This window comes from Parus major, chromosome 7, assembly GCF_001522545.3.
Source record: "Parus major isolate Abel chromosome 7, Parus_major1.1, whole genome shotgun sequence".
Taxonomy (NCBI): domain Eukaryota; kingdom Metazoa; phylum Chordata; class Aves; order Passeriformes; family Paridae; genus Parus; species Parus major.
The window spans coordinates 217,086-243,958 of NC_031776.1; the positions used below are offsets into that span (position 1 = coordinate 217,086).

The following is a 26,873-nucleotide window of genomic DNA, read 5'->3' on the forward strand; positions in this document are numbered from 1 at the left end:
TTTGAAAACATGATCTTTGCCGCTCAGGAATGCATCTGTTCCTGCAATTTGGGCTGTGACTGAAATCAGAGGTTCAAATCTGATTTTTCTCTGCCTTAGCTCCACAGAAGCCAGCAGAGTTTTCCCACATTTCCCCCTACGGTATGATGGAGAGGAAAAAGGAGACCTGTTGTCTTCTGTTGGATAGATCAAAAATCCTGCTCTCGCAGTTTTTGTATGCTGGGATTCCACAAATTCAGCAGCAGGATATTCTGAAGGAGGAAAATTGTCCTCCTACCTACCTTGGCTGCTGATTCCCTAAAATGTACTGTTTAGCTTTTAATGGAAGGGGGGAAATGGGGAGAAAATGTCAGTGCATGGCCAGTGTTGCCTCTCCAGGGGTTTTTCCACAAACTATTAGCTGCTTTCCAAATGATCGATATTTTGGGTTTGTCCAGGAGGAAACAAGCCCAAAGACATGTCCCCCACAAGTCGGGGTTTGTCCCCCCTGCCCCCAAATCTCCACCATTCCCACGGCTTAGCGTGTCCCAGGGAAGTTCTGCCGCTCCAAGGTGTCCCTGTGGGATGGGGAGGCAGATCCTCACCCCATCCCTGCAGCACCCCCAGCACGGGGGGCTGGAGAACAGGGCCCCGTTCCATGAGAATGGGGCACACTCTCGTGCTTGGAGAGCTCCCTCTGCACCCCGACCTGGGCACGGAACCTCTGCTGGGAGCGGGACCCTGGGCAGCACCCCAAAAACCCCAGGGGGGGGGGGGGGTATCCTGGGGGGGTGCTGCAAATCCAGCATACCCGGGGCGGGGGGTGGCGTTCACCAGCTATCTTCGATTCGAGGTGCATTCCCAAGATTTTAGTTAAGTGTAACATAAAACTGTGAAAGTTTAGCAGGGGAAAAGCCTTCCTCCCACCGACCTGGCCGGCCAATCAGGAGGGAGCCCCGCACCTCCCTCACTTCTGACAACTATTTAGCAACTGAGCTCAGCTAAAGTTTCCAAAAAGTTAGAATAACTTCCTCTCTCCAAGACCTCAGTTTTTTTACACAACCTCGGTCCTTGAAATAAGAGCCCTTCAAGCAACCTGGAAAACGTTTGGTCAGCAAAAAAAAAAAAAAAAAGGAAAAAAAAAGAAAAAAAGAGTCCTCCTGTTTTTCCAAAGGATCTGTCTCAGGAATTTAAAGCACATTTAAGACACACACACACTCACATAACATAAGGAGGGGGGGAAAGGCTCTTCCCCTCCCCTTCTTGCAGAAAGCATGGAAGAAAGCTCCAGTTCTCCTGTTTCCCCTGTGGATAGCTTGGGGACCAGTGAAGAGGAGCTGGAAAGGCAGCCAAAGAGATTTGGCAGGAAGAGAAGATACAGTAAGAAGTCCAGCGAAGATGGCAGCCCCAACCCAGGGAAGAGGGGGAAGAAGTCCAGTCCCAGCTCCCAATCTTACGAAGAACTGCAGAGTCAGAGGATCCTGGCCAACGTCAGAGAGAGGCAGAGGACTCAGTCGCTCAACGAAGCTTTTGCCGCCCTGAGGAAAATCATCCCCACGCTGCCCTCTGACAAACTGAGTAAAATCCAGACGCTCAAGCTGGCGGCGCGGTACATAGACTTCCTCTACCAGGTGCTACAGAGCGACGAGATGGACAGTAAGATGACGAGCTGCAGTTACGTGGCTCATGAGAGGCTCAGTTATGCCTTCTCCGTGTGGAGGATGGAGGGAGCGTGGTCCATGTCGGCCTCCCACTAGCGACCGCCCGGGCCGGGCCAGCCCAAGGGGTAGGTACCCGTTTCTCTTCTCCTGGATGACTTCTCCTGGGTCTGTTTCCTTCCCTTTGCCCTTTGTGGAATGCTGGGGGTGCTGATGGGTTTGGGGTCACTGACCTGGAGGGCAGAGCAGACACATCCAGTTCCTCCCGCTCTCCCGGTGCTGGAGGAAATCTAAATAAATGAAGCTTCCAGGAGGGCAAAAATGAGATATACCCCAATTGATTTTATTTTTTTGGGGGGGGAGGGTGAAAAATAATAATCAGCATGCTTTTGCTCTGTGGGAATGGGGAGTAAGAGGGGGCTGGTGTTGAGAGCTGGATGATGAGGGACAGAGAGGAAAGCCGTCACCGTGTGAGATTTGCCAGAAAGCGCTGCTTCGGAGCAGGGCTCAGAGAGGAAAAGGTGATGGCCACAACAGGCTGACAAGGGGATCCAAAACAGCTGCTGCCCCGCTCCATGGGTGTCTGCACCCCAAAATCCCCAGTGCTGAGCCCCGTGGTGGCCACATCCCCTCCCAGCTGGGGGGCCAGGGGGTCGGCAGGACCCACATGGGGCTTGGCGATGGGTTCGCCCCAGGTTGTGCTTCTCTTAAAAGAAATGAGCAGCAGATGTCGGCTGCAGTCCTGGGCTCTGTCCCTTCCCCCTCGCACAGCAAAAAGCAAACAGACACGGGAGAAACTCTGCTAAATTTTTGGGTTTGTCCAGTTTCCCTTCCCCAAAGTGACGGTAGAACAGTGGCTGGCATTAGGTGCAGTTTCTTATTTACTCTCCTCACCAAACCCTTCCTTGTCGCTTTCCATTAGCAGAAAACTACTTCCTCTTCAGCTGCCTTGGGGAGGGAGGAATAAACAGTCAGAAAGGAAGGGGGAAAAAGCCTTTTAATAACACCCTCATCTCCAGCTAATTAAGCAGAGTGGCTCTGCGTTGTGTCAGCCGGAGTTTGGGTCTGGCTGGGCACTCTCTGGGGCTCCGTACATAAAACAGAGCCCACGAGCCCATTCCACCAAGCAAACACTCTGAAGGGACATTTTTCCCTGCCACCCTTGTGATGTAAAAATGAAATAATTTTATCATGTGCAGAATTGAAGAGGAAAGTTTATCCCAGCCCATTGGCTGGGCTTGTTTAAAGAGGCAAATCCATCTTTGTTTGGTCAGCAGTGAATGGCCCGTTTGAATAAATAAAATTCAGGCAAAAACTCGATGCAACTGCACTGCCTCAGTTCAAAGAGCTGAAAAATGTGAAAGCATGGCTTACTAGTGGTGGGAAGCAGATGTAGAACCATTTTAGATGTAAATGTTTCACTTGCATCCTGAAATGGTTTGGAATTTGCACTTTGGTGCTGGAATTAAGCTATTCAAGTGATTCCCCAAAGCATGAAAAAAGTCTCAAAATTAGTTATTCTACCCATTCTACCTTTAGCACGAGCTGCCTGTTGTTTAGCTTTATTTAAATAAGTAACACTGTCGTTGTGGGGTTTATGGCCATCACTGGCATTCTTATATTTTGCACATAGTGCCCCGATTTCAACTGCAAAAATCCAAGACTGAATGAGTTTTTCAAAAGCTAAACCCTCCGTTTATAAAACAGAGAGCCTTTTCCCATGCTAATCTGGGTTTAAAAACTGCAGCAAACAGATTTAAAAAAAAAAACCCACACAAAAACCCAGGCTTCTTGTCAAAACCAGATGTAAAATGTCCCCAGCACATATTTCTTCAGCAGTTTAGATTGGCTGAATAGGAAAGTGCTGGGCTGGAACAATGCATTGATTCTGTTGTTTCCCAAATGATGTGTTGCTATTAGCCAAGGATGGTTGGAAATCTGCTATCTAAAACACCACCACTCCTCGCACATGGGAAAAAACCTGCCTTTTTTAAACCATGTTTTATACTCCTTGTTGCTTAAATTATTAATAACATTGCTCTGATGATGCAGACTTTATAGGTAGGTGCTCGGATTGTCCCTATCGCCCAGAAAGGTGAGGATATAATGGAAAAATCACCATGCAGAACCAAACCCCGGCACGTTTTGGTTTGATTTGGAATAAATTGGAATTCGGCTCCTTAGCCGTAACCCAATTTCCAACCCAGTGCTCCGAGGTGGTTCTTGCAGAGGAAGATCCCAAACTTTCCACCTCTCCCTGTGCCTGTGTTGTGCAGGAACACACGTGTGGTTGGACTGTTGAAAAGGTTGTTGACAAATGGCCTGGTGCGGTGCGGTGTCAAATTCTATCGTTTATGGTGACAGAAATTATGGCTGCCAGAAAATAAAAATAAAACTACAACTAGGTCCTCAGGAACCCCTTGAAAACAGGCGAGTTTAGTTGGGTGGTGGGACTTTTCACGGGTGAGAGGGGAGCAGCCTGTGCTGCCTCAATGGACAAAAAATCCATAAAAAGTTGCCCTGTGGGTTTGGGATCAGCTCCTGCCTTTCCTAGGGAGTAGGAACTGCAAACGTGGGGCGAGCGCTGCTCAGGCTGAGCTGCCATCCTCCCCTTTCCCAAGGTTTTGGGGAGAGAGAAGCAAGGAAAGGTTTTCTTCTCGGAGGGATGCTCACTCCCCTCTGGCTGCAAGCAAAACAGAAATCAGAGGAGCTGTTTGATTAGAAAATCAGAGCCTTGGGAACTGGGAAAATGCCACCTGGCCCCTGCGAGCGCCAGCAGGTCGCTGCTGCTCGCTTCCCTGGCCACGAGAGCTTTTCCTGCTCTGCTCCATGGAATTCCAGACAACTGACTGGCTCCGGGAGTTGCAGGAGAAACAGGCGCAGCTTTTGCACCTCTAGGACTGCAGTGGGATGTTTCAGCTGAGCCTTCCTCCCCCCAAAATCTCCCCATCCTCACTGCTGGCACCTGCACCCCTCCCCTTGCAGCCACTTTTTCCTTTTGCCTTCAAAGTGTTCTAAAATGGCTCTGAACTGAAAAGAACAAATCAGGGAAAAAAAAAACCAAGACAGTACATTTGCTGATATTCCTTTTAGCAGGGAACAAGCCTGTCCAGCTGGGATGGCAGGACCGGCAGCAAAGCGCAAAGGACAGCACAGTCCTGAGCCCCGCACCAGTATGAGCAGCCTGCTGCTCCTTCCCACTCACTGGGAACGAGCCCTTCGCATCCCCTGGGCTGGAACTGGCTCTGGGAGCCCCTTTTCCCACCTTTTCCTTGCTGGAGAAACCATGTTTAAGGCATGAGTTCAATCCACAGCCCTCATGCCATCACCCCTTCAGATTTAAAGGGCTGTTTCCAGTATAGAACACCAGCATCCTATTTCATTTTCTCCTTAAAGAAGCAAACAGATGTTATCTCTGCTGGCCCTGGGAACAAAACCTAATTCTATAGTGTATAGAGAGCAGCACAGTTAACTGGGGGTGTAGTGACACTGGAACGAAGCCCTTTTTTTGTCCCAAAAGCCCCGGGTTTTTTTTATACGCATCCTTCAAAAAATGTAAATAAGTTTCCTTGACAGGAAGGATTGTAAAGTTTGGTATTTACATTAATAGCCTTGTAGCGGTGGGGAGGAGTGGGGGTTTCATCTCAGTGCATTTAAAAAGCCCAGCAAAATGCATTTTGGATCCTCTGTTTACGTTCACGTCTTTCCTTGGGAAAGGATAAATCTGTTACCCAGCAGACACCAAACACGCTGCAAGTCGGCCAAAAACCTCTCAGGCTCAGGGATCTTTGAAAAAGAAGGTGCAAGGGAAATGCTCCGGAGAAGGAGACGTGCAAAGAGACAAATCTGCCAGGGGCTAGACGCAAATAAATGAATTACCCATCAGGAAGGGCTGGAGACACGCATGGCGGAGGGAAAATGCTGGATCGGGTCCGAAGGAGCGCTTAGAAAAGTGGTAAAAACATGTTATTACTTAATCTGCTGGAGGCAGAGCTGCGGTAAAAGTCCTATCGGGAGAGATGTGCGTTGAAGGGTCATTAAGGGAACAATCGAGGCAGACATTCCGGCTAAGTAGACCTAATTTGTCTCCAAATTAGTCACCCTCACTCCGCTCAGCTCTGCAGAGCGGCCCTCATTTTCAAAGCCTAATTTTCAATTCTCATTAAAACAAAGGGGGAGATTGAAACGCTTCTATCTGAGCAGCCTCCTCTCACGATTCCTTCCTACCTTGTTTTTCGGGGTTTTTTTCCTGTGGTTATAGGTAGCGGTGATAAATGAGCCGGGGTGATCACAGCGGGCTCTTACAGGGTCGGGACAGATCCTGTAACCACAGCCGAGATCTCTTTTGGGGACATCTCATGTCACCCTTTCCCCTGGCAATACAATTATTTTTATAGCCGTAGCCCTGAGAATCATTTCCATGTGCTTCAGCGCGACTTTGAAATCTCCGAGCTCAAAACCTCCAGAATTTATGTCTTAGCTGGAGAGCTGCGGGAAAGGTTTGATGGGGCCGTGGACATGGAAAGGGACGGCACCAGAACCCCGAAACGCAGAGCGAGCTGGAAATGCTGCCAAGGAATTACAGCTGGCTGGGGAAAGCAGATATTTCGGGGAGCTGTTTTACCCCTCTCCCCAGGTTTTGCAGAAAATTGGGAAGTGGGGGAGAAAAAAAGCAGATTGCTCCTTGCAAGCTGCCGATCCCAGCAGACACATTGGTGGGCTGCTTGGAGAGTCACCACGGCTCCCGAGACCCTTCTCCAGGCAAATCTGGAAGTGAGGAGAACCAAGAAACCATCCAGCTGGCTATTAGCAGACTCATACTAATTAATGATCAGTTCTCAAATATTAAGACAGTAGAAATATTTTCCAGGGATTTAAAAAAAAAAACCTAAAAAACAAAAACAAAACAAAAAAACCCCCACAAACAACAAAACACCAAACCAACACTTGGCATCCCGGCATTAATTAGATTTGTAGTTGTGGAAGATGACCATTCAGCAACAGCAACTAATCACACACAAAGAGCAAATTAACTCAGCCAGCCCATAAATCAAGGCAAGGCAGCCCTTGCCCTCAGACCCATCCCTTTAACCACTTCCACACCAGGCCCAGCCAGTCCCCCCAGCCCCAAATCCTTGTCCTTCTCCTGCCAGCGGTGCAGCAAAGACGTGGGAATCAGGGTTCTGGGAGCTCTTCGGGACGTGCTTCTCCTCCTGCCTTAGAGGGGGGAATTGGGGGTAAAATGGAGGATCCCTCTTGGAATTTTATTTGTGATCTGCCACCCAGAGCCAGGTTTTCAGTGTTTAGCAGTAAGGAAGGTTTTCCCTTGGGAACTGGGGAGACAGGGGACGGGGTGGGGGGGGGACACACACGGACTCTTTATCACTTGAAGGGAAGCAGCATCAAGAATTTGGAGACAGGTTCCTTGCAGGAGGAGGGTGCAAATGGGACAGGGAGGTTGGTTACCATTCCCATAAAAAAGACAGCTCCCAAATAAGCAACAACTCCTGAGCCCTGTTGATATCAGAGGGCTCAAAGTGGCCATTAGATCCCTGAATTCTCCTGTTTTGTTCCCTGACTTCTCCGAGTGGCTCTCCCCGTGGCCTGAGCCCTTTGGGTGGAAAAGGTGTGTGGATCTAATACTCTGAAAGGAGCACCGGAAAGGCAGCATGGATACTTCATTCCCAAACCTGCAGCCACGGGGTGTCTGGAAGTGCCCATGGACTGGGATCCCCCTGGATCCAACCTCTCTTTGCTATAATTATGTGCCTTGAGATTCTTAATTTTTTTTTTTTTTTAATTTTTTTACACCTGTGTTTCGGCAAGGGATGGGATGGAGGCAGATCCGCTCTCCCCTAGATCACAAAAGTGGTCAGACACCAAAACAGAAAATAACCCTTGTGCCCTGCACTCTACGGTGAGCGACGGTCCCTCCTCTTCCTCCCGTCTCCTCTCCACCTTTCAACCACATCTTGGAGAACAGAAAAAGGAGGAGGTGGGGGTGAGAGAAGAGACAGATGTCTACGGGTTCAGCTTTATATATATTTACTGGAAGAGGTCCAGTGAGCCAGGCCTAGCTTTAATTGAATTCCTAAAAAGATAGTTTTGCTTTGTTAGCTGCCACCCCCAAAAAGCATTTCCTTAAGAGATATTAGACCTGCCAAACACATGCTGTAAAATGCATGAATTGGGTTTTGGGTAAGTTCAGCCACCAAAAATCCTCATGCAGTCATTTATCTGATTATGCCCTCGGTTTTGGCTGTTCAGGCCTCCTTTAAAAATCATATGTTTGTGCTTAAATGTAAATAAACCAAATTACTCTGCTGAAATGGGGGAATCACGGCTGAGCTTCCTATTAAAAATAATTAGTTCATCCAACTTGGAAAATTTAGTAGGGTGGGATGGAGCCAGTGAGAAGCTTTCATAAAAAAAACAGTATTTTGGATGGCTGGGGGGATTCCCCAAGGCATCCACACCATTGTCCCCAAAACCAGGCTCCTCTAAAAAATTAACCTGCCAGAGACACAAAAATGTACATTTCAGGCTGACCCTCATGGCAAATTTTACACACATCATGGTGAAATTTCTCCATGTGCTGTGGCTCCTTAAGAAGAATTGCTGTCTGGGAGGGGGAAGTTCAGAAATGTAAGGAATAAAACAAATAAAATTGTGGACTCAGGAGGAAGGCAAACGGGGAGATGCTTCCCAGCAAACAACTTGGCATTGGTAACTGAGGATAAACCTTTTTTGGTTAAGGACAAGAAAGGAGTTTCTAGTTTAATCCATCTGCAAAAAAACCCACCTGGGCTCACCAGGAACCCCTGTGCCAGCTATCACCCACAGATGCTGTCAGGAACTGCCCTGCAGCACAAAAATCCCACCCTGAATATGGCTGGGACAGAGATGGGATGAAACTTATTAAGGACCCGTTAATCAAAGGGCTTTGGATGGGGAAAATGGGTTTTCAGTTTGTCCCAGCTGAGCACCTGCTTCCTCGTCCTTCTCATCTGCATCCCACCAGGATGGCCAGCACCACCTCCACGCCACAACCCCCGAAATTCATCCCACAGGAACTTTTTTGCCAGTTCTTGTGAGTTTGAATCTTTCCTTCCCCAAACACACAGAGGTGAGCTCACCCATCATTGGGCTCCAGAGCATGGGGTGGGTGGCAGGAACTGAGCCTCTGCATGGAAGCAGAGCATTTTCACCCATGGCAGCGCCTCTGGAAATACCAGGGAATCACCCCCATGGAAATTTCCCAGTGAGAAACCAGGGCATAAAACTACATGGTAAAAACAGGCCGGATGAGATAACACTGGGTTTTTTAAAAAGTGCTTTGCACGCAGCATGTTAACTTGTAATTTTGCACATTGGATAAGATGGCTATCCTGCATATTTTAATTTATTTTATTTAATTATTTTGCCTGATGAGCCCAGAAAATTTCTGATAGCACCAAGCCCTTTTTGCCGCAGCAATTGCGAGCGTGACGCTCCAGACGCGGCTCCGCAATCGCCAAATCTCCCTTCCAGCTTCCGTGGGGGTTTGTGCACAGAACAACCTGACATTTTACAAGGGCTTTTCCATCCCCAGCCACGAAAGGGGCTGTTTAGGAGATCTCTGGGATTGCCAACACTAAATTATCTATTTTGTACCAGATGGGGCTGAAATTTTGCTGTTGGAAGGGAGCTGGAGGACAGCGGAGCGGCCACGTTCTCAACTCCATCGTGATGTGATGAGTTTGCACTTGGGTTTTGGGACTGAGAAGAGGTTCAGGTTTTTGAACTGTTTAAATCAAATTAAATTCCTGCTCATGAACAGGGGAGATCAGAGATCCCTTTCCAGTAATTCCCTTGGAAACTTTAAAATCAAACAATGATGAATATTTCCTGTTATAACGTGCGCAAAGGAATAACTCACCACCGCTTTCGCTGTTCATGCCAGGGAAATTGGTAGTGGAAAGCACCTGAAAAAGACCCTGTCACACCAAAAATACAGTTCCAGGCACCCTCAGGGCAATGCCATGCTCCCAGAGGGCTGAGGGTACGGAATTGGGAGTTCAGAACAGGCTGATTTTCAGTAGGACCGAGTCGATCCGGAAGTTTTCCTCCTGAGTGCTGTTGTTTTGAAAACCAGGCAGTACTTTCACTCTCAATGAGTGGAAAAAGGTAAATATTTTAAAGCTGCTGACGAAAACAGACATGGCTTTGAAAATTGTAGCTATTCCTTAGCTGTGCATATGCATGGAATTGTAAGATTTTTCATGCTAATAATGTCAGAATCAGTTCACGGAATCAAAATCAAAAATCATGATTTTCCAGGATAATCATGTCAGCATCAGAGAGAAAAACACCTGGCCTTAGATACATTTGCAGACTGCAAATCTGTGTCCCCCTTTTTCATACTAGCTTATTGTTCTCATACATGCATCACTGGCTCACTTTCAGCTGCAATTAGAGAGTTTTCCATGCCCACTACAATGCCCAAGGTACGTGCACAAGTCCCAAGGATAATTTTTAGATCTGCCCACTCATCCCTGCTCCTCCAGAAAAGAAACCTCCCGTTTAGAGCACGTTCAGAGCTATTTCCTAATGCCATCATTTCACCAGCTGTGAAATGTATTTTTGTCCCTCAGTGCTGTTTTTCCTTAATCTTTCGCTGAAGTGCTACTGCACAGCCTCTCTCTCACACAGCTACAGCCACATTTGTGTTGTTTGAAGATCCAAAAGCTCTTTCTAGAGAGGAAATCCATAGGCTCCCCCCACCCCTTCCCCCTGCCTTGAATTACTCATCCACTGCACTGCTCAGGCTGCCTTGCAGCTTCTCTGTAGCTCAGGCACATCCTTAAAATTGCACACAGGGCTAAAACATTCCAAAACCAGGGAGGTTTGGGTCGTTTCTGAAAGAGGGAGAGGAGGAGATGAAGGTTTTCTGGAGCTGTCACAGGGAGCCTGGGCCAGGAATTAATGCCTAAAACTTTTCAGGGGTTCTGGCTGCTGAGGCAATTTGGGAGCACGGTACTTGGAGCTGGGATAATGAGATGCAACCAGGGAAGAACTCAGGAGAGTTGCTGGCCCCAGTGGTGAGCTTGCCTTTACCCCTTCTTCCAGCTGGTTCCCTTCTCCCACATCAGCTGGGAATGCCCAAGCCAGGAACACCAAACCACTCCCAATCACAGCTCCAGGCCTGTGCAGGCACTGCTGGGACCCCAACCCTTAAACCTGGTCCCCAGCCCAGCCCCTGAGAGCAGGACAGGAGCCCTGCAATCTGGGCTCTCCCTCTCCCTGGCTGCCAACATCCCAGCACCACGGAGGATGCAGGGACACCAGGCTTCACTCCAGCAGGTCCAGGAGGCATTGGATGGGGCTGGGAGGCAGATGAGGCTGATCCATTTGCATTCTCTTAGGAAACTTAAGAATTTTTATGAAAAAGCCAGCGAGGATTTGGCAGCGAGCGGAGGGTGGGGATGCCTGCCAAGGCCTGGACAGCTGTACCTTCTTCACTAGCAAGTTGTGTGATCAGCGAGGGCTGTGCTGAAAGCCAAGAGGAGTTACCAGAGCTGCCACATCGCATTTGGCTGATCCTGCCTCTGGGAGACACCTTAAAGAAACAAACCCACCCTAACAGCTCCACTGCCTTCAGCACAGCAAAACCAGGGGTCACCTCACAGGCCTGGCGTGTTGTTCTGGTGTTCCTCCTCTCTTTTCCCCAATTTTGGATACAAGACAAGGGGACAGGGGAGGAGGAGACATATCCAAGGCTGTTTTTCCATTTTCACTGTGTACCAAGGCCCTGTCTGCCCCTCCCATGCATGGCTGGACCTTCCCGACAGCTTGAAATAACCCAGGAAATTGTGCAAAAGCTGCGGCGGGCTGGAGGGACACCCAGCCCGGCACCGGCTCCAGAGGGTGGTCCTGCACTCCAGAATTCTAAAGCTTTGGTCTGCTGGGCTCTTCAAAATAGCAGGAGGGTGACACCAGAAGGAGGGGAGGAGATGTGATGGGCTTGGAGGAGATTTGGGGAGCACTGACATGCCTGCGGACCCCAGGCCATGGCTGGGGGAGCCTCCCCTCCCAGCAGAGAGGGTGACAAAAGGCTCTCAGATGCCTTCTTAAACAGAAGATTTATGCCCCTTGTCCTTCAAGAAAAAAGCAAGAGATCTATCTCCAGGTGTTACCCTACACCCTGCTTTTCCAAGCATGTCCCAGGCCTGAAGATTTCATTTTAAAATGAAATCTTCACTGAAACAACCTCCTGGCCTCCAAAGCCTCCCTTGGCACTGCCACGTGTATTCCCACTTCCCTCACAAAGCTCATTTTCCTTGCAAACATCTCCGAAAGGTCCTTCCAAGCAGTCCCAAAGCTGCACCGAGGTGCCCATTCCCCACACATCCCATGGGCTGTGCACAAACACTTCTGGCCAGGCCTCTTCATCTCTCCCCACCCTGGCAGCCCCAGCAGCAGCAGATTCCCAGGCTGGGAGATGGAAAAGGTGGAAAACCACAGGAGCTGCTGACTCAGCACCTGCTGGCACTAGAGGGCAGGGTAAACTGCATGAAATAAAGAATCAGGTGGGGCTGGGGCTGCGTCCGAGGGGAACATCTCCTGTGCATCCAACGGGGAGCACATGGAATATCTGGGAGCAGCCAGGAGCTGTCTCACTGCCCAAGAAATAGAGGGACTAAATTTTGTGTTGGGCACGTCCCATGTCAGTGATCATCAGGAGAGCAGACTCCTAGGTTATTTAATATAAGGTCAGAGTGTGGCACCGGAGGTGCTTCCACCCTGCAGTCACAGCTGCCTTTCTGATAGAAAACCTCTTTTTAAAAAAAAAAACAGTTCATTTCTCTGCTGTGTTTCTCTATGTGATTAATCCAAATCCAGATCCAAAGGTTGGGGTGCATGAGAAGCAGCTGGAGCCCAGAGAGATGCTGTGTCCACAGGGCTCCTGCAGCACCTCAGCTGAGGTGCTCTCAGAGGAGAGGGACAGACCCCAGAATCAGAATGGATTCCTTAGGAGAGAGTGGCCAAATGCTGCTGGGTAGGGGAAATGCAGGGGTTTGGTTGTGATTTGGGGGTGGAAATGTCTTGGGCCTGCTTTGCTGCTGAGAAAGAAAGGGGGGGGGGGGGTGTCGGTCTGTCACTCTGCGCTGATTAAAGGGGGTTTGAAGTGCAGCAAATTGAGGAGGTGATGGGCAAGGAAGGAGCCCCCAGCTTGCTCCCATCTGCTCTGGTCAGCTCCAGCCTGTCTCCCACTGGTTTTGGCAGGCAGCAAAAGTGCCTTGTTGGGGATGCTTCCCACCAGCGCCTCTGGGCTAATGGAGAGGAGACATCTCTCCTGTGACCATTTGATGGGGTAGCAGTGGTAGGTTTTGCTCTCCTTGCACCCACTGCCCACCCTGGGCTCATCTCCATCATGCTCTAAAACCACCTTGCCCTGCAATTATGGCTGGTGGACGGTGGGTGCCTCAGTTTCCCCACCAAAAAGCAAATACTAACGCTTGCAATGCCCACCTTGCCACCTCCCCAGAAGGTAGGACCTTGCCAGCAGGCTGGCTTTACATTCAGCCCATTCTATTCCTTTCACAGCTTCTTATTTCAGAGATCTGAATTGCAGATGTTGCTGTGCCTCAGATTTGGAGAGGGACAAAAACGGAAGGAAAAAGGTTAAGCAGCTCTCTGAGTCACTCCAATGCACGACCTACTGTTGATTTAGAAACCTACCTCGGCTGTAAATACAGAATAAGCTTCTCCTAAGTGTTTAACCTCTTGTATTCTGGCCAGAAAAACTAATAAATGAGAGCAAAACATCCCTCCTGGGTCACAGAAGCAACAAAGCTGGAAAACCCTGCGGTGGGGTCAGTACTGAGAATAAAGTGACCCAAAGCAAGTGACCTAAGGAGGGAGGGGAAGAATAAAAAAGAGGTATCAGTGGGGCAGATAATGAAGAGAGCAGGCTGTGCTGCTCTCTGGGATCTGCTCCAGGCAGCAAAGGCGGGGAATAACTTCCCAAACAAGCAGAGAGAGGCTGTGCCATGAATAAAATAAAATACCAATAGCATGACTCTGGTTCCACAGGCACCCAGTTGGTGCACCCAGGCTCTCCTTGGAGTTGCATAGGCTCATCACATCCATCACGATCCCAAATAATTTATCCACAGGCTGGTTTTTTGGAGGGCTTTTGGGAAGCAAAGGACACCTCAGCCTAACTGGGGAAGGGCTGGGAGAAGAATTGCAAATGGGAGAATTAACTTTGCTACTGGTCTTGCCATGCCTCAGTGCCAGGGCAGCTCTGGAGAGGGCTGGATGTGCATAGAAATGTCTTGATTCCAGCTTTGGAAACGTCCTGATTCCAGCTTTGGAAAGCCCTGTGAGTTTTGGAAGGCAGCTGAACCATCCAACCCACCCCACCCCCCCCCCCTTCAAATATCTTGTTGAATCATCTTTTGTCTTCAAAGCAGAGGGTGTAGCAGCGGAAGGAGAGCTTTCCCTGGGATTTGAGGCACTGAGTGGGAGTTGAGAGAAAGGCCAGCATCTGCTGATCTCAGGGTACCACCAGGAGAATTCTGCACCAGGATCCCGAGGAGGTCACTTGGGCCGGAGCCATCCCGAGGCCTCCGGTTCCAGCAGGATCCTGCAAAGTGACCAAGGGGGGCTGGAGAGTCCCAACAACTCCACTGATTAAAGGGAAAGCTGATGAGCAAGCAGTTCCAGCATAAATCAGGCTCGCCTTAAATATTTAGGCTTGATTTAAATCGGCATAGCCGTGGTTCTCAAACCACCAGAGGTTTTTGTAGGGATGGGGATGCTTTAAATAAAAATAAAAGTCACTGTTCTGGTCAGCACACAGATGTAAAACTCAGGGCAGGAAAAACTGCCTGAGTAGTGCTGATGGATAATTCAGGCCCAAATACCTCTTGGAGTAATTTTCCTCCAGTTCCTCCCCATTCCAAGGCAATTTCCAGCCCTAATCAGACATGAACTGAGACAGGATTCCAGAAGATGTATTTTAAGCTCATTTTTGCTAGTTTAGAACTCAAAGATTATGTGCTCAAGCTTTTCCACCTAAAACACAGAGGCTGGAAATTTTCCCTATTAAAAGTACTACATTAACCAATTAATTAAATTAATAATCTGATCAAGTTGATGATGAGCAGACTGAAGCCAAAGAGATTAAGTGCCCCTCCAGAGCTGGGAGTTTTTTGAAAGACACCAAGTTTTTTTGATCCTTTCGGGAATTCCAGCCTAAACTCATATCCAGTGGCCTTTATCATTTAGTTACTTTATGGGTCTCTTGGAAAAACAAAAATCCCTAACACACAAGAGCAGCACAAGTCAGGATGAAGCAGCATTGCCAAGTTTGGAATACACAGCTCAAGTCCAAGTGAAGGCACAAGTTGGTTCAGAGCTGTTCCCACATGTCCTGGGCTGTCTCCATGTCTGGTCCCTGGACTAGGCCTCAGCTCCTCTTCCCAGGAAGGAAAATCCCAGAGGGAAAATCCCACAGGCATTCTTTGGTCAGCCAACAACATGACTTGGCTGAATCTCATCAAGGGGGCCGGTAGTGAGTCCCCAGAAATTCAGCCCCGTGTCCCGAGCCCATAAACACAGGAGGATCTTGGCACCCATGGAAAAGGGGAGCAGATCCCCTCAGAGCAGATCCAAATCACCAATTCCTGCAGTCAGAGCCTGGCTTCTGTAACCAGGAAGGAATGGACTCAGGTCTTTTCACACTCAAAGATCTTTAAGGTCCCTTCCAACCCAAACTAACAGAGTGGAGATGGAAATCATTTGGATGGTGCAACACTGGAGAAGTCCAAGAGCCTCATCCCCTGGCCTTAGGGCCATCCCAAAAGCAGAGGTGGAACAGCCAAGTGAGGAGGTGGGAGCAGAATGAGGATATCTCTGGAAGGAAAGGTAATGCCAGCAGTTCTCCTGCAGTGTCTGGAGCTGGCACAGTTCTGCCAGGCTCCTTATTCCAGCCCTACCTGGCTTGGGAGCAGCATAGAACACTTGGAAGGGAAGGAAGCAAGCATTTAATAAGTCTGAAATAATTTTTTTACAAATTCATTAGCTATTATTTCAGCTGTGTGACCTCCTGAAGGGACTTTCTAGAGGGCCAGATTATGCAGTCAACTGAAAATATAAATAAGTACGGAGAGGGCAGAGATCACTTTGTTCAGCCAAACCGTGTGGGATGTCAGGTTAAGTTTCCTGTCGGGTGCATCCGTGCACTTCCAGGAGGGGAGAGTGGCCCAGCATTTCTTCTGCCAGCTTCAGGGAAAATAATCTCATTTATTTGTGTTGATTTCAATCACTGCTGCTTTTAGGGAACTTTTAATCTGAATTTCTGTGGGTACATTCACAGCAATATTTGCTGATGGGGAAGTGCTGAGGTAAGTGTGCAGTGCACATACAGATACAGACCTTCTCCATCCCTGGAAGTGTCCAAGGCCAGGCTGGATGGGGCTTGGAGCAGCCTGGGATAGCAGAGTGTCCCTGCCCATGCAGGGGGTAGAACAAGATGAGGTTTAAGGTCCCTTCCAGCCCAAATCATTCTGTGATTTTATGGAACCATGAGGCCCATCTGTGCCTGTGTAAGAAGGGCAACTAGAGAGTTCAAAAGAAAACCAAATCATTTTTATTGGGTAAAAAGCACACAGAGGAGTGAAAATTTCTTAAATTAAGTCATCCCAGACATCCTCCACACCCAGATATTTAATTGAATCTGGCATCACTGATGATCTGTCTGCTGTGTGCAGAAGCATGAACACATTTCTCTAGCCACAGACAGATCCAAGCTTCCCTGTTCTCTCCCTGCCTTCAACCTGACTCCCTCATGAGCCTCTAAACCACTCCTCCAGTCACCAAAGGTAACACCCAGCCTCTCTCCACACACCACACGCTGGTTTAACCTGGGGAGCACAAAACTTAAACATCTTGTACTGCAAGTATAAACCACGTGTAAAACTCGGTTGTACAGAGCAGAAAAAGCTGCTCAGCACCAACCAGAAATTCCCTTCAGCCCTGGAAACACCCGAGGCCAGCTTGGATGGGGCTCGCACAACCCGGTCTAGAGGAAGGTGTTGGATTGGGTGACCTTCAAAGGTTCCTCCCAACCCAGACCATTTCGAGGTTTCCTGAGCTGTAAACCTGAGCAGAGCAGCCCATGGGTGACTCCTGATCAAGCTGCTGGATCCCAGGAGCTCCAGCTCGGCTCAGTTCTGCCCATTGTGGTACCCAGAGAGGAGCAGCGCTGCCAAAATCCTTTGTTGGGAGCAGATGCTGAGGAGAGCTCCTCCCGCTCCCCCCAGAGCGGGGATTGCATCAGTGCCACAGGTTTTTATCCCAGCGGGAACCTCGCAGGGGTCACTTGCTGAGGTTCAAACAAGTCCAGCTTTTGCAGCTGGCAAACCTAAACAAGACCAGCCAGCTGCTGCTGAGCTGAGTCAGCCGCGCTCGCCCGCCCGAAAGCGAACGCTTAACCCGTTCGTTTAATCACCCAAACCCCAAAAACCTGACAACTGCAGACAGGAAAACACACGTCTGCCCTTTTGCAGCATGACAGGCTGGAAAAGACCGTGGAAACCGATTTTCCGGGGCTTTTTTTATTTTTTATTTTATTTTTTTTCTTCTCCTGAGACTGCTGAGTGCGTGCTGCTCGCAAATCATGTTCCTGGGAGTTGCTGGCTGGGCTGCTCTGAGTCAGCAGAGCATGTGCTAAATTTAAATATTCCACATGTGATTACATCCTCCGCTGAACACAGACCAGCCGACTTGTTTGCTCCTGGAGCAGAGAGATTGCATCTCTGCGCGCTTCGTCCTCCGAAAATTCGAACTTGCTGGAGCGAGGCTGTTTGTTCCCCTTTGAGAAACAGCAGTGAGGGAGTGATAACTTTATTTTACCTCTCGTGAAGCCATAAAATCCAGAAGTGCCATGAAAAGGTGACACAGGAGCTCTGAGGGGGATAATTTATTGATAGGAAAGGAACACGGAGCAGTGGCACAGACAGCAAGCAGAATTAAACAAGATTTTAGACATCATTAGTCAGTCATTGCTTCGGGAATTAAAGCCCTCAGGGTGTTCATTTACTGGAGCAGAGGCTTTTGGAGCAGAGCAGAGGGTTGGGAAGCTCCCTGGGCTATCCAGGCTGGAAATGAAGGATCTCGTGAGTAAGATCTGGCTCCCTGTCCAGTTCCCCGTGGCTTGCCTGCCCAGCATGACCCACAGAGCAATTTCAGGGAAGCCCATAAAGCAGCTGGCCAGCCCCACACCGGGTCCAAGGCAGTGATGCTGCTCCTGGGAGTCTTGGAAAAATGATTCATGGACAGTCAGAGCCTGGACAGGGACTGGGGGGATGAGCTGACCATGCTGCTGGAGGAGGATGGCAGCATACAAAGCCAAAGAAATAAAGATAAAATATCCCCACCCTGACCAGCCCTTAGGGAGATTCACAGCCCCTCTGCTGTTGCCTGCATCAAGTCCAACCCCTGGCCCTGCACAGGACCCCCCAAGGAAGCAGAGGCAGCCTTGGGAAGCAGCTGGCAAAGAGAGGAGAAGGAGGAGGAAGAGGAAAGAGAGGGGTAGAGCTGATTATAAACACCAGGGCAGGGAACGGGCTCAGTACCTTAAAGAGCTGAAGCTGAAGTCCAGAGGGCTTGGTTTAAGAAGCCTGGTTTAAGGGTTTTAAACGTGGTTTAAACAGGGTGTTCTGTGATTTTTAAGCATGGGCAGCACCATCTGCGTGGAAGGCAGCAGCCATCAAGTTTAGGAAAACAACTGTACTGTGTGGTACTCGCATTAAAGGCTGGAAGAAACGTGGGGCTGAGGAGAGAGGTGGATTTTGTGTCACGCTGATGTAGCTGCCAGGCCAAGGAAAAAGGAGAGAAAGAGCCCGGGGCAGGAGGAGGTAAGGAATGCAGGGCAAGTCAGGTCTATCACACCTATTCAAATTCCAAGTCACTGTCACCATTCCCAGGGTGCCAAAATCTCCAACCCCAATGACCCCAGCCCCACAAAATCCAGAGTGGCTCACTGCATGCCAAGAACTCCTTCCTCCCCTGGCAGGATTGTTTGTCATATAAAATATAACTCCCCCTCATGGGGGCAACATCCTCTAATCCCAGGTATTTTAAGAAGTTGAGTGATTCTTGCCATGAAAAAAAAGATCAGAGGGCCTTTATTGACTGCAGCAGGGTTAAGCCAGTTTATTCCAAGTGAGAATTTGGCCCCTTGACTTGAAGGAAGCCGTGCTGATTAATCCCAGATGGGGACCTGGCTGGGCACAATCCCTTCCCAAAGTCCTGGGGCTGAATCACCTCCATTGCTCAGAGCCTGGGTGGTTATCGAGGAACAAGGAACAGCACCTGCCAAGTGGGAAACATTGAGGATGGGGCCAGGAAATTGGGATTGAGGAATGCAGGGACCTGTAGGGTGTGCCTTATACTGGGGGGAAGATGCCACAGTAGCATCCTTTCTCCTGCAGACATCTGGGAATGTCACCTGGGATGGGGATCCAAAACCTGGGCATTGAGCACAGCAAGCAGGGAGATGGGGAATTTTTCTGGCTTCTTCACACTGAGGGCTTTTTGTGGTGCTCTGTGAGGATCCATAAGTGCAGAAACAGGATTAGATCCATCCATGCTTCAGGGAAGCTGCCCCAGCATTTCTTTGGCAGTTTTGAGGAGCAAACACAGCTTCATTCCTACATCAGATGCCATGGGAAAAGGATCTTTTTTCAGCAATCATCTCCGAGACTAACTCAGGACAGGCAGGATTTTGCTCCCCAGAGTTGTAGGCACAAGTGCCATACTTCCTGCAGGAAAATCTCAAATCCTTTACATGTGTGCCCATGGAGAGATGGCAAAACTGTGATAAACACCAGGATACACGGGTTCCAAGGTGGGTGCTGATGGGTTTTTGGGTCTGGAACACAGAGGGGGTGGTGCCTCCCCCACCACATCACTCATGTAGGGGCATTAAAAATTCACAGCTATGGGATGCCAATGTCTCTCCCCAAATTTCCCCTGAGGGTCTCTGCCCCGAATTTGCATCCTGCAGGCCAGGGGGACTCTGAGGGCTCAGCTTTTCGTGCGGAGGAGACTCCTGGGAAGAGGAAAATGCCTGGGCTCACAGTTCCCTTGCTCCAGCCCAGCCTTCCAAGCTGTGTTTGTGAGGGCCAGCATCTGGAGCAGGGTGGGAGCCGAGGACTGATGGGCAGCAGCACACGTACAGCTGTGCACATCTGGCCCGCAGGTGTCTCAGCTGCTATTTGTCAAGGACATGAAAAAGCACCCTGAGTTCCCGGGGCAGTCATACCTGTCCTGTGGATTGTTCCCAGGAGCCTGCAGAATTCCGTGGATTTTATGTCTCTGCTTTTTGGTGGGTGGCCCAAATTTTTTTTGTTTGTTTTTCCATTTTAATTTTATTTGAAAGAAGGAGTTTAAACCCTCGATGCTTTTAAAACAGGGACGGTTTGTTGTTATTAATTCCACTGGCGTTAATTCATGCAGCTGAGTCAGTCATAGTGGATGGTTGTCATCCCTCCCCTGCCTTACTCCTAGGAGTAGAGGTTACTACAGAGCTTTTGTGCTGCACTGATGAAAAAAGCTGAGGCTGTTCCTCCTTGTGCTCAGCCACAGGTATGGCCACACTCGCTCCCAAAGTATTTAATGTATGCAGGAACAGGTAAATTGGGGAAACAGGTAGCAAAAGTCTCATCCGTGGGGTAGGAAAATCCCAGAGCAAGCATCCCACAGGGATGATGCTGCTGCTGAGGTTTGGGAACTGCAGCTGCACACAGGAAAACTCTGAGAGCAGAGGAGTTGCTGGCTGAGCGGCAGCTGAGACCCACAGAGCTCCCTTGGAAAAAGAAGAAAGGCACAGATGTATATGTTTATTTTTAGAGAAGGTGTCTTTCCTAGAATTTGTATTATTTTGGCAGGAGCACCGAGGGGAAGGAGGAAAGGTTTCCCTTTGGCCAATGATATCTGCTCCCCTAAAATGGGGTGGAGGCAGGAGGTGTTCTCACAGCCCTCAGTTGTGGTTATCCCTGCAGAGGCTGACAGGCACCAGAGACCATGTCCCAGTGAGTGCCAGCTTTGTCCTAAATTAAATTAAATCGAATTCCCCCGGACCACCTGTGACAACCCCATCCTCCTTCCCTGATTTCCAGCCATTCCCACTGCTTTGGCCCCGTTTGGGGTGTGCATTTCAGGCAGTGCCTGCCCAGAATCACCAGTGCTCTGGCAGCTGGAGCCCCTGGGTCCGAGAAGGCCGTGGGATATGGGACTCAGGAGGCAGAGGAAGGTGGGGTGTGGCTGCTCTCTCCCTTGGTAAGAGCCTCAGAGCTGCTTTTTTGGGATATATCTCTGTCTGTGCAGGCTCTTTTCGCCAGCCCTGGGTATTTCCCTGGAGCTGCACTAGGAGGACACCTCATTCCCTGCCTTTTCCCCACTTTGTTCCACACCTTTCTCCTGTGCCTTGTGTGTGGGAGTGGATTTGAGCCAAAGAAAGCGATGACGAGCTCTGCTAGCCAGGAGAGCTGGTGGGGGCCACCTCCTGCTCCTCTTTGCCCCCAGTCCCTGGCTCAGGAGATGTTGCTGGCATCCCTCTGTGCTGGTTCCATGAGACGTGCAGCTCCCATGGTTCTCCCCAGCTCCTGAGCACCGGGCACTGCTTTTCCCTGCTCCGACTGCTCATTAGTGGCTTCCACCCCTCGGCAATTCCAGGCTGCCATTCCAGTGATGTGCTGCCAAGGTTTCAACAAGGGGCTCCCACAAACCTTCCTCCTCCTCCTTCTCCAGCTGCCACCAGCTCTTTTTTATTTATTTTTTTTTTAAATGTTGGTTTAAAGCTGTTTTTATATTTGTTTTAATTTTCCAGTGAAGGAGAGACACAGCACCTTGGGGCAAACATTCCTGACTGCCCAAATTTTGCTGCAGGGAGGCAGAACCTACCAGAGCAACTCTGAGCATCCCAGCAGCTTCACTTTTCAGCATTCCCTTCTCCTCCCTGTGGTGAGCACAGCCCCACAAGACCGATTTTAGCTCGGCTACAACTTGAAATGTTGAATAATTGGCTCTTTCTAGGTGTTTTGGACCCCAAAGGACAAGTTTTCCTATGGAAAGTTGTCGAGCCCCCAGGTAGAAGCCATTGAATTCCTCTCCTTGGCGAGCACCCCCCTCTTCTTGAGGGGTTGTTTCCATTCAAAGCCGGGTTGGATGGGGTTTGGAGCAACCTGGAATAGTGGAAACTGTCACTGCCCATGGCAGGGGGTGGAGTGAGATGGGCTTTAAGGTCCCTTCCCACCCAAACCATTCTGGGATTCTATGGGCACCAATAACCCTTTCTGCAGCTGTGTAAGGGAAAAAAATATTTAAAGCAAAATTACAGAGTAATTTCTGACAATATATGAGAGAAGCACTCACAGCTGGAGCTTTCTGTCCTGTCCCCTGCCTTGAGGCCATGCTCCATCCTGCTCCAATAGCTGGGAGCAGATCCAGGCAGGAAGGACCAGGGCTCTCCCCTTGGCATCATCTCTTTAGGATCCTCTGTTTTGCCCAGAGAGCGAGGTGTCAGCAAACCATGGGCCTTCCTCAGTGATGCACCAGAGGCTCTGGAGGGGGAGAAACAGCCTCAGGGAGAGCAGAGAAGGCTTCAGTCTCCATTTCCTCATGCCACATACCCATCAAACTGCTCCTGATAACATACTGCAGGACACAGGGAGGATGTTTCAGCTCCAACCAGCCACGGGCAGATAAATCCCCCAAGCTCTGGAAAGGCAGGGCTGACTCAGAGGGAGGCTGGGGAAGGGTCCGAGGGGGCCCCTGTGGCTCAGGAATGAACCCTGAGCCAGGGATGTGTTTTGAAATGGTTTCCCAGCTGTAAGATGCACATAATTGTGGCTTTCCCTTCATCTGGGAGACTTCAAGAGCAGAGGGTTGATAAGGGTTCCTAGCAGCAGAGGCAGCACAGCCCGAGCCAGGGGATCTGGTTTCAGTCTGTCCCTACCCACAGCATGAGATCTGATTTTGGCCCTCTCTCCCCCCTCGCAGGAACACAACTATCTGAATTCCCTTCTCTGCTGCTTCCTCCCCTCTGGAGCCTTGCAGCCCGGCCCTGCTGTCTTTTCCAGGGCTCCCTCCTTTCCTGGCTCATGGAAATCAAGGGATTTCTGCCGGGTTTATCCTTTCCTGGTAACACCCCCCAAAAATCCAGGGGATTCTGCTGTTTTTAAGGTGTGAGGGTTTTTTGGGTTTTTTTTTTTTGCTTTTTGTACCATCCAAATCACAAAAAGGTTTTACATTTAAACAAGGACAGCTTGAATTAAAACAGTTTATATTTAAATTAAACAAGCTTAAATTTAAACAAATTTGAGCGATTTACATTTAAACAAGGCCAGATTGGACGGGGCTCTGAGCGACCTGGTCTGATAGAAAGTGTCCCTGCCCACGGAATGGGAAGAGCTTTAAGGTCCCTTCCAGCCCAAACCACTCTGTGAAGTGGCTACCATCAATTTTGGCTGCAGGGACAGCTGAAAACTCCATGAAATAATTTGGGAACATCCCTTCAGCAGTGATCCTCCCAGTCATGGGGATGCCATCAGCAATTTTGGAGCACTGGCTGCTTCCCACTCTCCCATACCCTGAAACAGCTGGGCTTTTTTTTTGCCCAGAAAACAAAAACAATGGCAAGAATAAGGAATCACCATTGGGCATGGAAAATGTTGAGCTCAAGCACCAAAAGTTTTGGGAGGTTTTTGAGCAGATTACACCCCACAGAATACCTGGAGGAAAAGTGGCCAAACCTGACCATGGATATTTTGTTCATTCCATGCCACAGGGATTTTTAGAGGAGTTACTCCTAAAACACGTGGGAATGATGGTGCCTGAGCTCAGGAAAGGGGTTTTAGTGATTTTCTAAAGTAGGAGCATCGCCTTTTGTGCTGTAACCCAACATTGCTTAAAGCTATGTCCTTAGGCAGGACTATTCCAGAATAGTTTTTTACATTAAAAAGAGGAGAGATTCAGTGAGGAAGAAAATTCCTCACTCTGAGGGTGGGCAGGCCCTGGCACAGGGTGCCCAGAGAAGCTGTGGCTGCCCCTGGACCTCTGGAAGCATTTAAGGATGGGGCTTGGAGCAATCTGGGATAGTGGAAGGTGTCCCTGCCCATGGCAGGGGTGGAACAGGATGAACTTTATGATCCCTCCCAACCCAAACCATTCTGGCATTCTGTGAATGCCACGTTTTCCTCACCTTGACGTGTTTGCTCTGTCCCATCTTGTTCAGGCCTTACCTCCAAGAAGCAGCAACTCCATATGGTATTTCTCCTTCTCCATTCACCCTAAAATGTGTCTGGGATGTAGGGTGAGAAAACAGAGAAGGGGGACAGGGCTTTTTTCTACACCCTCAACTTTAAAAAAAAGGTGGAAAAACTACCATTTAAAAAGCAAAACAAAACAGCAAAACCTGCCAAAACCAAAAAAAAAAAAAATAAAATATCAAACTCCAACAGTTTTCCTGCATTTCACATTTCATTTGCACTCTCAGCCATGTCATTGAAATTATTTCAATCCTTTTGTAACCAAACCCACCCCAATCCTATATAAGCAAAAGCCTGGGGGACTTGTTGCAAAATTTCCTGCAACCAGGGCCGTGCTCTTGCTGCCACTTTCCATCAGGCCAGCAGCTCTCTGCTCCTGTGATATCCACAGGGAACACTCCTGGGCTGGGAAATGCTTTTGAAGCAGGAAAAATGGATCAGCGAGGCCTGAGAGAGAGGAAGCTGCGCTGGGTCTGCACTGTGGCCTTGCATCACTGTGTTCTGTGCTAAAGCCAGAGAGATGCTTGGGAATCCCTGAGAAATCCCAGGAGAAAGCAGCTCCCGTCCCTGGAAGTGTGCAAGGCCAGCTTGGATGGCCCACAGAGGTTTTAGGGGCATTCTCCCTCTTCCTCAGCCCTTTCTTTCCCCGCAGTACCCAAACTGACAGGATCACAAGCCAGATTTGGAGCCTGATTTCAGAGTGTAATTTCACAGAATCACAGCACAGTTTGGATTGAAAGGTACCTCAAAAAAGCCAATCCAGTTCCATGGAACTAGCATGAGATGGAGTGTGGCAGGGCCATCCCAGAGCTCTGGAAAATCCACGATCCTACCACAGGGTAGGCCATCACCATAAGAGGGAAGAAAATCAGCCTGTTAGCATGGAACTGCTGTGAAATTCCCAGTTCTCCAGCTGGAGCTGGAAAGCAGAGAGAACCAGTGGGAAGGAGAGGCCTCAGGGCAGCAGCAGCCAGAGCAGGGGGTCTCAGCCAGGGTTAAAGGCATCAGCTCTGCCCTGGGAGCAGCTTTGTGCTGAGCTCTCCACTCTTGGGTGGGATTTTAAAAAAATCCCTGGAACTAGACCAGCTTTTTATTTGGTTTTTACCTCCTTTTCATGTCAGCCACATTCAGAGAAGAGCAGGGCACAGCAAAACCTCCTGTGACCATCCTCCACCCCTTTCTTCTGCTGGAAAAAAATTTTTTAAAAAAAGAAAAAAATCAGCAATTTTCTCCATGGTATCTTCCTGTTCCACATGGGTTTTATTTTCCTTTCCTGGAGCCCTCCCTGGATGGGGAAAGGGTCAGCCTGTCATCTGTCAGACGTGGGCATCCCCAAACCACCGGGAGAGGTGGAGCTTTCCTAAGTGGTCCTGGGCAGCCTGACAAGTCCCTGAGCTGGTCTGCAGAATGTGGTTGTAATTAGATAATTAATAACTTGGAAAGGGAAAGGAAAGGAAATCAGCTAAATGGAAGCTTTCCTCAGTGGGAGGAAATAATTATATCTGCTTTTTGATATCTGAGCTGAGGTGGCTTTGCTGAGGGCAGGAGCAGCACCTTGCCCACAAAGTCATCCCTGCCCCAGCAGGACGGGGCATCCCATGGGCTGTGCTGGGTCATGGAGCTTGTCCCACAGAGTTCACCCTTTTCCTGGAAGTGTTCCATGCCAGGTTGGAGCAGCCTGGGACCGTGGAAGGTGTCCCTGCCTATGGCAGGGGGTGGAATGGGATGAGCTTTAAGGTCCTTTCCAACCCAAACCATTCCAGGATTCAGTTTTGAGGAAGACATTGCTGCTGCCTATGGATTCACCATTTTAAACTCCAGTGCAAACCAGGCTGTGACATTACCAGACTCCAAATTTAGGCTGTCTATCCAAAAGTCTAAGGAATTGTGCTTCCACTTGCTCCTGGCACACTGGATCTTGCCCAGTGCCTGGATTAAATCCACAGTGCTGGAACCAGGGTCAGGATTCAACACATGGCACTGAACCATAACCTGGATTTGGAGGGAAAAAACCCTTCCCACACAACCTATCTCACAAAGATACCCTGCATTCGGTGTATTTATTTTTTTTTCTCTTTTCTTTTTGGTTTTTCCTTCTCCAGACTGTCCAGTGTCTGCGACTGAAGTGGAATTGGGATATATCCAAGTTTGTAGCTTCTGAAACCTTAAAAACCTCAAGAAAACTGGTCCAAAAGACCCCTCTTGACCTCCCTCGCTCTGAACTCTTGCGGAGCATTTTAGACTGAGCAGCAAAACAGCACCAAAGAGAAGGGGCTGAGACTTTGCAACATCTCTCCCCAGAACGACTGACCAAAGAGAGAAGGAGAAGCAACATTCCTGGTTGTTCATTGTTGTTGGGATTTTTTGTCTGTCTGTGCGTTTGGTGTTTTATGGCTAATTTTTTATTTTATTTTTTTATTTTTATTTTTTTCTGGAAACTCTCTTAATTCAGGAACACGTTTATGAGGCATCTTTGGGTTTGACTTTTACTACCCCTTAACTGCATTCTTCTTTTTTATTTTGTTTTTTTTAAATTCCAAACCCCATTTCTTGTACAGCAAAACTGGACCAAGGCTCTCAGCAAAAAAAAGGAAAGGAAGGAAAAAAACCCCACCATGCCCCTAGCTCCCTCCATGATTTGTTTCAAGTACAGCCTGGATCACAGACTGCCCTCCACACTCTGCCATCCTTCCCTTATTGCTCCATGATTTGCTACCGCTCATCCCCTTCCCCCTTTTTTTATTTTTTTTTTATTTTTTTTTTATATTGTTTTGTTTTGTTTTCATTTTCTGTTCCAGTGTATATGTTGCTTATTTGTTTTATTTATTGAGATATTTTTAACGAGCTAAGAGACTGCAATGTCGCTGTGTATACTGCTTCTCTTGCCAGTAAAAATAAAGATGTCATGCAGCTA

At 48.9% G+C, this 26,873-nt stretch overlaps 1 protein-coding gene across 2 annotated transcripts; it reads left to right on the forward strand.

The window, feature by feature from the left end:
- Positions 1-972: 972 nt before the first annotated feature.
- On the forward strand, positions 973-26,873 carry TWIST2 (twist family bHLH transcription factor 2). 2 transcript variants are annotated; one of them, XR_002002007.2, is made up of 3 exons: positions 973-1,765; positions 21,520-21,653; positions 26,062-26,873. XR_002002007.2 is itself a non-coding variant. In XM_015633952.3 (2 exons), the coding sequence occupies exon 1, from the start codon at positions 1,254-1,256 to the stop codon at positions 1,734-1,736; it is 483 nt and encodes a 160-aa protein (XP_015489438.1). In that variant the 5' UTR covers positions 973-1,253; the 3' UTR covers positions 1,737-1,765; positions 26,062-26,873. The 2 variants fall into 2 exon arrangements, 1 of the variants encoding a protein (XP_015489438.1); XM_015633952.3 differs by lacking the exon at positions 21,520-21,653.